This window comes from Scatophagus argus, chromosome 17, assembly GCF_020382885.2.
Source record: "Scatophagus argus isolate fScaArg1 chromosome 17, fScaArg1.pri, whole genome shotgun sequence".
Lineage (NCBI taxonomy): Eukaryota > Metazoa > Chordata > Actinopteri > Scatophagidae > Scatophagus > Scatophagus argus.
The window spans coordinates 12,155,492-12,165,261 of NC_058509.1; the positions used below are offsets into that span (position 1 = coordinate 12,155,492).

The 9,770-nt window shown below is 42.2% G+C and overlaps 1 protein-coding gene across 1 annotated transcript; it reads right to left on the bottom strand.

Moving 5' to 3' along the window:
* Positions 1-1,469: 1,469 nt before the first annotated feature.
* dync1li1 (dynein, cytoplasmic 1, light intermediate chain 1) lies at positions 1,470-9,705 on the bottom strand. The gene is made up of 13 exons (XM_046417786.1): positions 8,755-9,705; positions 8,430-8,503; positions 6,808-6,924; positions 6,472-6,702; positions 6,012-6,160; positions 5,833-5,926; positions 5,019-5,154; positions 4,814-4,925; positions 4,477-4,536; positions 4,294-4,338; positions 4,093-4,180; positions 3,883-4,005; positions 1,470-2,295 (listed from the first exon to the last, which is right to left on the bottom strand). The coding sequence occupies exons 1-13, from the start codon at positions 8,856-8,858 to the stop codon at positions 2,177-2,179; spliced, it is 1,452 nt and encodes a 483-aa protein (XP_046273742.1). The 5' UTR covers positions 8,859-9,705; the 3' UTR covers positions 1,470-2,176.
* Positions 9,706-9,770: the final 65 nt, after the last annotated feature.

The following is a 9,770-nucleotide window of genomic DNA, read 5'->3' on the forward strand; positions in this document are numbered from 1 at the left end:
CAGATTTATTTTTAAAAGAGAAACGCTAATCAGTTTCTTTGCAAAAATTGGTCACTCAGCGCACACTAGATGTGAAATTATGCCAGCCCTGCATAATGATCTAAAATGTATTTTTCTGCTTAGAGCTCATGGAAATACATCAGTGTGGTGCATTAAAATAAGCTGCACATAAACACTTTTATTGTGAAAGTATGAAGACAAATTACTCAGATACAAGACAGTGGAGGATTGTACAAATACACTGTATATAAACAATATAAATCAGCCCAGCCATCCTTCAGAATGGTTAGAGACCAGGATCGACTAAACAGCAGATGTAAAGCCAACACAGGGTGGAGAAAATAACAGAATGCATTTACAATGTATAATATTTACATCCGTTCTTACTTTGTGTTGCTACTGTGGCATAACAATTTTCCTCTGGATAAATAAGATTCTATTTTATTTTATCCCCACAATTATTTTTGAGGCTACTGAGTAGACCCTCACCAGCAAATGACTGAAAAACACAATGGCTTAAAAAACTAACTTAAAAAATGTCCAAAAACCGACAAAAAATATTTTAACATTTTTGTTATTTTGTTTTATTTTTTGTTATATACTGGGTCACTCATATACCCAGTTTTTACCATTGGTCTTGATAATTTATTTGAAAACCAGGAAATCCCAAAATCCAGTGCTTTGCTTACCAACATGGACTCTAACCCATGAGATCTAATTGACAAAACATCAACTGTAAGCAGCTATTGTCCTTTGTAACAATTCCCCATCACAAAATGTAACTTTTTTTCCCCAGAGTGAGAAGAGAGAGAAAAAAAAGAGAAGCCAGGTGGATGAATCCGAATAAATACACCTTTTATTTGACTGGTTAACAGATCTGATTATACAAACGCCAACACAGAGCTCTGAAATAACAGGACCAATCAGCGAGACAATGACTGTACATTCTTGGTGTGATCTTCCCTTGTCCTGAGCCCCTTGCCCACCCACCATCCCACCCACAGTAACTATGGAACTGAACCACTAGTGCTTCTTTCTGTACAAGTAAAGCTCAGCTACCCGACCCCTGCTACCCTCTACCGCCCTCCCTTTGCAGTGCACTGTCTGTTATCTACAGGTTTGAGCACAATGTGCGACAGGAAGTTTGACCAATTGTAAAACTGGGTGCCACCATGGACCTTAGGTGCCTTCTACACAGGACAAGTGTTTGAGTGTCTAAAGTGTATTGTATATTTTGTCATGTTTAGTTTGTGTAGTGTAGCATAAAGGGCTGTATTCACTGCTGTCAGAGCTTTTAGTGTGAGAGCATAGTAATGGTTTTGTTTTTGCCTTTTGGTTGAAATGCAAACAGCCAAAAATCCCAGTACATACAGGCTTAGGTTGAAGTAACTTCCTTAATTTTCTTGATCTGCCTTACTCTCACATAACACATACACGCACGCGCACACGCACACACACACACACACACACACAAGTACTGGTATGTTTGTCCCTTCATCTTAAAAAACAAGACTGCTTACAATTTTGTTTCAGGCATGATTATTTTTTTTTTTGTTCTCAATCTCTTCCTCAGACCAGGCGAGAATTTCCCTCACGTACATTAAACACACCATCACACAATCACCCCTCCTAAGTGCAGATTCTTCAACATGCGCCCTTCAGCGGTTCCTACAGTAAAAATGCTAACTTCGTAACTTCGCCATCACAAGAAATTGATGAAAAAAAAAAAACAAACAAAACAAAACAAAACAGAAAACGCCTTCACTTTGATTCTTGTAATCAAACCAACCTTTTTCAACCCACCTCTCACTTTAACCTAACCTCCACGCCCCCACTGGTCCCCAATATCCATTTACTCTCACGTAACAGACAGTCTTGTATGTAACAGTGACAAATACTCGCCCTCTGCATAACAGCCAGGAAGAGAAAGGGGGGAGGGGGAGGTGTGAGTGGTAGGGGAGAAGAGGGCGAGTTTTTCTCCTTGAAGAGAAAGTGAAAGACGATGGAGAGGCAAAACAGTGTGGCCACCCCTGCTTTTCCTCCTACGTCCCTCTTTCTTCTGACATCTTTGTGATGGAGAGAAGGGTGAGAGCGGAGGGAGGAAGGACAAGGGAGGTGGAGGATGACTGAGGTGGAGGAGGGGAGAAAAGGGGAAAAGGATGAATAGTGTTAGTCTTCATGTGTCCTGACCGTCGGTGGCAGGCATTTCATTGGTGTTGGGCAGGTCTGAGTCAGTCTCCCGGCTGGATATGCGGTCCAGCTCCGCTTGTACATCGCCCAGGCCCAGCTTCGAACCTGCATTGGATGCATGGAAACTTTCAAATTAGTACCTACATTTCCTGGAAAACAAACAAATGAACAAGCATTTCAGCCAGTGCAATAAATAACAGCATTTTAACAGCACTAAGTGGTTAAGGCACAACGCAATGAGCACAAAGGCCATTACACATGGTTAAAATAAGAGCTGGGTGAAATACTGAATATCAGCATTAGCAATCGTATGAATGGGATAGCATCAACATGTTTTTACTTTTATTAATACAGCTATGTATTTAATTTATTACAGCAATTGCAGAGGACTCGAATGCTTTCAGTGGTCTTATGGTGTCTCATCTCATATGCAAGATGAAGAGCAGCTGCAAACCCACTGCTGCAGTCTTTCCAAGTCAGCTGACAGAGGAAGCAGAGCAGAGCATAATGGGACAGAGCGGTAGACAGATAAAAGTCAGGCCTTGTGATTCTTCTGTTCATCAGTTCATCTGGTTGGTTCTTTTTGTACAATTATGGTTACAAAATGCTCCCTCCAGCCAAAAAGAAGAAAAGAAAAAGAGACCAAACACACAATAAACAAGTTACAGATGAATTTGACTGATAGCCGATTGATATTTTTAAAGTTTTCTCTAGTGACAATATCATCATTGTGAATTCTTTTTGATCACTTCTTCATGCTCATGTTGTACAAGCAGACCTTTGGCAGTACCAATTATATTTTCATTTACTTACACATTATTTCTTATTGCACCAAATGTCAAGCCTTTCATGCAAAACTGTCCATATTCCATGAGACAAATGTTGGGTTTGCTAACCAATGAATGCCAGACATGCAATTTAATCGGTATGCAAGAAGGTTTCATCCAAGTTTCAATGCTGCAGTAGTACCAATACGATATACTGTAGTTTTGAAGGCATCTACTTCAAAATGGGCCTAAGTGGAAGCCGGATGTCAGATATATTTCTTTTCCATACTGACCAGCCTTACTTATAATCATGTGCAATGTTTGTGGGAGATGTTAGTAGTGAGAAATGCAATGCAACATGCCAAAGAATTCGGGGGGAAATCGGACAGAGACAGAGAATAAGGAGGGGAGGTTTCTTCCCCAACCAAAGAGGCAAAAATAAAAGAGTGCAACAGACATGTTGGCTGTTCTGTATCCTTTTACTAACATGAAATCATTGAACACATTTTGATGCATATAAGCCGGATCCTTCTTTCCCAAAACAAGATAAAGACAAAATTAAAGGGGTGGGGGTGTCAAAGGAAATATCAGAATGCTTCTGAGATTGAGCAATGACATACACAAGCAATATTAAATGAGGGTTATCTCTTTTACACACACCTTAACGTGGCCAGCATCCTCTGACTAGCGCATATAGATACATACATCGTGAATGATGTTAACAGTGACAGACTATGAGCACAGTTAAGAATGAGATGACAGTCACATAGAGCTAAACAACAGGCAGTAAGATGACGGATGATCGTTTGTGTGGTTGTCAGATTATGTTCATGTCTGGAGTAGAGGACAGGAAAGTGAGGAGGTGAGAAACTGAAGGACGAAAAATGGGAGGTAGAAAGCTCTAGCTGCTAGTGTGCATTCTCACCTGACTTGCGGACTGTTCCTGGAGTGTTGTTACCGCCACCTGGCGCCCCGGGCCCACCTGTACCCGCTTTCTTTGTAAGTAGACTGTTGAAGAAGTTGGCCAACACACCCTCACTGGTCTGACCTGCAGCCAACAGGGATGAGAGTTAAAACAAACACAAACACACGCACACACACACACATAAACAGCAATGGTCATGCTATGATGTACCTGACTGTGGCATGGCGTTTGCTACGTTGGCAGCTGCAGAGCGATTACTCGTTCTGGGGGAACCAGTAGGTGCCCTGCTGGTGGTGTCCTACGAACAGCAACAGTTTATTTCACACATATGGAAACTGGAATGACGTTTCCTTTTGGCTCATAAGATATGAGCCAAAACATTAAAAAAAAGGGGGGGGGGGCAGTACTCACCACTGGCCGTCCTGCTGTCACAGCGGGCTGTTTGGCAAGCAGCGACTGCAAATTAGAGCACAATATGCACACTCACACCAATTAGTAGTTAATTAACATATCAAGACCCTCAAGTCAGATTTAATTGAAGTACCCACAAGCAGCAAACCAATTGGCATTAACACAACAGGAATGTTTTCTGACCTGTAGTTTAACCAGAAACACTTGATCATCTTCTGCCTGAATCTCCTTTTCATGTACAATCTGGTGACAAGCAAGAGAAATAAATTGTCTTTTAAAAGTCTTTTTCACATCAAGCTCTTCATTACAGCTCCATAACAGCTAATAAATTAGATTGGATAAAACTCTCATGATCCCTGCAGGGATGTTGGGTAAAGCTTAGCGCACTGGCTGTGAAAAATGTAGAAGGTAATGATACGTAATATTACGGCAGTAATCAATCTGCTGCACTGTAAGCTTAAGCTTAGCTTGCCTAAGAGGATCTTTCTGAGTTAACAGTTTATTTAGTGGGAGCCTGTACCTTTCTGATGGGCGGTTTGACTATTACGTCCTCAAAGCTGTCATCTGCTTTTACTGTCTGGAAGTTCTCATAAAGTATGGCAATCTTCTTTTCATTGTCCCAACCTGATGGACTGAGAGCAGAGGACAGACAAAAAAAGATACAGATGGTCCTACAGCCCTGTAGTAGTATGTATGAACGAACACACACACGCAAGCAGGCTTACATGAAGACAGCATCTCTTTCCACCACTTGTGCCAGGCAGTGGAAGGGAAAGCCGTAGAGTCTGTGGACCAGATATTTGTACAGGATGTCCAGGTTTTTCATCTCCTTCACTGATGTGTAAACCAGAGATGCCCCATCTGACATCAATGTCAAGGATACTTTAAGCATGGCCATTTCTGAGTACAGGAACAGAAATGCAACTAACACCACAGTGGCAAAAGAAGCTATGTATCACAACAGCAAGACCGAAAAAAAGAGGTTATAGTACACAGACAAGAGCTACGACATCTATCACCCTTGGCTCATTTGAAACCCAATAGCCTTTGAAACTTTAATACTGCCTCTGCTCGGCATTGAATTGAGATTATGAAAAACAAACAATTTCAAACAGTCTTGGGCAATCCATGACTTTTATCCATTTCTCTTTGCAGCAAAGCAATATCAACAAAAACAACAGTTCAGATACAGCTCACACTGGCCAGAGTACTTCATTTACAATACTGCTGGGAACTTGGCCTTTGGCCTGACAACAAAACGCCTGATAACAGCAATCACTCAGCTGTGTCACCATCCTTCATCACCAAACAGCTGGACACTGGGAAAGCAGAAGGCAAAATGTAAAAGAGTGCTGTAAATCTCAGCATCTGACAGAAACATTTATGCTGTGTATACTGTACACATACATGCTGTGTATACTGTACTGATAAAGAGTTTCATTGTTTTCAGACAGTATAATTTTTTTATTTTTTTTATTTTACTGTTCACCTTTTAGCTCACAGCATCTGAGGGCAGAGACAATGTTAAGTGAAGGATACACTGCAGACAGAAACGTCTGATGTGAGACTGGATGAAGTCCAGGTGCTCGTCTCTGTAGTCGTGTTCCTTCTCCAGCGTGCTGATGGCGTCACACTGAGGTCAGATAAGTAGGTGTCAGATAGATATTTGTGTACATCGATGCAATGCAGTCAGTGAGTGAATGTATGTGTGTGTGTACCTTGGTGCAGACCACTACCACTGGTATTCCCAGATTGTGTGTGAGTGTGTTGTCTCCTAACGGTAGCAGCACGCTCTCCTCATCTTCACTCCTCCTCTGCGGGGTGCCATCCTCCCCTGGCTCTGTGTACTCCTGGAACTGTTTTACAACTACACACACATATGCACAACATTTACGTGCACAAACAATGACAAACAAATACTAAGGCCAAGCAGAGAGTACAATTTAAAATTAAAAAATTAAACATGTGGTTTTATCATACTATTAACAGGGCTTCCTTAGATAAAGCCTATGGAGGTCCAATGTAAAGTTTTGTTTTGTTTTAACAAAGCTTTTTAAAGCTCACTCACGTGAGGACTGTTTTCTTACCCCTAAAAGCATTTCAATGAGGAAACACTGCTGCTCACTTTTCTTCCAACTTTATCTACTTGTCAGCCTGACTGCTGTCAGTGTGACTCACGTCTGTGCTCCAGCTCTCGCAGCATTTCTGGGGCGAGCCGAAGTTTGTCGATGTGTTCCCTAGCGACGGCAGCCCACTTCTGGAGAGAGTCCAAGGCGTTCCACGGCCGCGACATGTCAACCGTTATCAGCAGCAACGTGTTGCCGATCGAATCCACTGGCACAGCTACTCCCTGCAGACCTTTGTGGTAAAGGTCTCCGTCTAACACCCAGGCATTACACCTAGTGTGGTCTAAACACACACAACAGATTACCACAAAGACACACTTCCATACAGCCACACTGCAGTATTTTCAAATTAATCCAAAAAAACAACTGCATTGTAGTTGCTGGTTACCATCAATGTCGTCATCATGGACACTGAAGTAGAGGTATTCCAGGCCACGCCCTTTCATGTACTCTTCAACCCCCTGTAGCTTTGCAACCAAGGTGGTTTTTCCTGACCCCACCTCACCTAAACACAAAATCAGCAAATAACAGAATTATGAGAAGTAAACTCATGAATGTCAGATACCACTGCTATAATGATAATCTTGCATTTTTGTACTTGAACCATAAATGCTTTCAGTTTCAATAAGTTATATTCAATAAAATTAAAATCATATTAAGTAGCAAATTGTCCAAGACAGGCCAACGCACCACAGCACAGACAGAAGTGTATAATTCGCCTATGTATCCTGCTGTCCTCTGTCTATGAACTATGATAATAACACAATGCAGAGTTAATAATCACAGGGCTAATAGACAGGAAATAGTGTGCACACACACTATCCAAACTTAGGATTTCACAAAACTGCACAAATACAGGGCTGCAACAACCTCTACAAATAATCATTTTGTCTACAAAATGCCACAAAATGTAGAATGTCCATCACAGTTTCTCAAAGCTCAAGATAATATATGAAAATGTCTTGTTTCATCTAACCAACAGTGCAAAACCCACAGATATTCAATTTATTGTCACACTGGACAAAAGAAACCTAGAGCATTTAGAATTTTTGGAAGTTGGAACAAGAAAATATTTGAAATTATTGCTTGAAAAATGACTGGAACAATACATGCAGATGTATTTTGTGTCACCTATTCAAATAACCAACAAGCAGCTCCAGATATATTTGCGGTTCATCTTCAGAGTAAACAATCCAGTCCCCTTGAGAAATTCACATCGTTTCATCATCTAGAGTTTGCTGTTTTCAACAGACACCAGCGATCACTGAAACCTGGAATCACTGCTAACCTCAGAGCAGACAGCATGACATTGTTATTGTTCCTGTGTGTGTTATAAGGTCAGGGCTGCATCCAATCTTGCACCATGCCATATTAATTTAACCGACAGGGGGAACGCATCATAAGGCAGAGCTCACTGATGTTGTCATAGACGGCATAACAGACAAATGGCTTTACAACCACACTTTACATCGGTAACCAACTCGCTGATTAGCTGAAATGGGTAGCAAGCTGCGGATTATCTGAGGCGGATGTGTAGACCGTGTGTGTTTTGTGTTTGTGTGCGATCCAGCAGCGGACACGAGGACTGAGCGAGACAGGGAGGCACCCTGTCTGCTTCGGTCACATAAAGCCCCGTGGCCCCCTTCAAAAAACACAAGCTGATGGTTTGTCTTGTCCCTTCAGCATCATCTCCGCCTAGCTGCTACTAGCATCACTGGATGCTAGAATGACTTGCAGTGTTTCAAAGCGGCCCGATTCTCATGATGGGGTAGCGTGTGTGTGTGTGTTTATGTAGGCGCTCAGAAAAATACACCTGTCCCTCTCTTTGCGAGCCGGCGCACTCGCCGACAGGCTTGAACACAAAAAGCACCATCAGTCCGGTACAAGCTAGCTTAGCTATAAAGCAGTATTAAGTCTACCAAGATGAGATGATCACCAGCTCCTAGACTATTCAAGATAACGATGCCTATTGGCCAGCCAAGAGACTGCAGACAGACACAAGATACCCACCCATGACCAGGACATTTTTCCCAGACGGTAGCTTAGATCTTGAATGGGTTGACACTTCACTGAGGATGGTGGACCTGCAGACAGAACAGCCGCGTTACAACACGGCCAAACAGGGCTTGTTCATTCATTAACAGACAACGGCTGACAGCGAGTAGCTAAAGGGAGCTACTGCTGCTGTATCACAAGCGCCCAGTCAGTCTGGTGCTGATGCTAGCTAGCCTCGTTAGCACACTAGCTGTCAAACCATCCTCCTCCCATCTCAATGGACCCTCTGCGCTCACAAACCCCGCTCGTAATAGCCCAGCTCAAATAACATATCGCCCACCATAAGTCCTGTCCGTCATCCTCCTCTGGGTTAGAGTTTTCCAGTGTGTTCTTAGGCCCAGCTGAGGTGGAGGATAATAATGCACTCCTCCCTGAAGTCGCCATCTTCGCAGGGTTTGTAAACCGAGCCGAGCGCCCGGATGTAGCAGCTGTGTGCTAACCTAGCCTGATGCACCGCACGCCGGGGCGTGGTCCGTCCGCACAAAGCTGGGATCCCTGCCCCAGACACGGAATGATCTCATCCGCAAAGTGGCGGAACTGGACTGAGCATACGCTTAAAGTTATGTGCAGGAAGAGAGTTTACAACTCAACTGCAATATGATTCATGCCAATAAACAAATCTGTAATAAAGAGTCTACAGGAGACATTAATGTATCAACGTTTTATGTTATATTTACATAACAGAAACAATGAACCAAAGAGTCTGGTAGTACAAACCCTAGCCTATTGTGACAATTATAGGCTACCATAAAATATGTTGCTACAGTGCATGTCTATTCCGACCGATTTATCAGAATAGCGTAAATGATCAGGATAAATGGGCTTTCAAAACAGTCATCCATTTGGATATTTAGCCTACAAAATGGGCATATCCTCTTAAAAGTGATTCCTCCTAAATCAGTGCGTTGATTTGTAAATAATATGGCATGGGGCCTAAGCCTACAGGATAGAGATAAAACTCTAATGCCACGTTTTGGATGCTCTTCAAACTGACTGGCCTGTCAATATAGAAACGGAGGTAAAGAAGACCAGTGATTTTGGAACAGGTTTAGTAAAAACAAGTAAAACAGTTTTATCAGCACAAAAGTAGCATAATGTAGCCCTGCACAGTTAATCTTAAGTGCAGTTAAATACCCTCCAATATAAAGTGTAAAACGATTAGAAACTTAGCTTAACTTGAATTAATAAAATCAACAAAGTAGTTTCAAGAGGCTAAAAATAAAATAGAGACCCAAGACCTATAATTTCCCTGTTTATTTCAGCAACAAGCTCGCCTCATGCATCTAAATTCTTCTG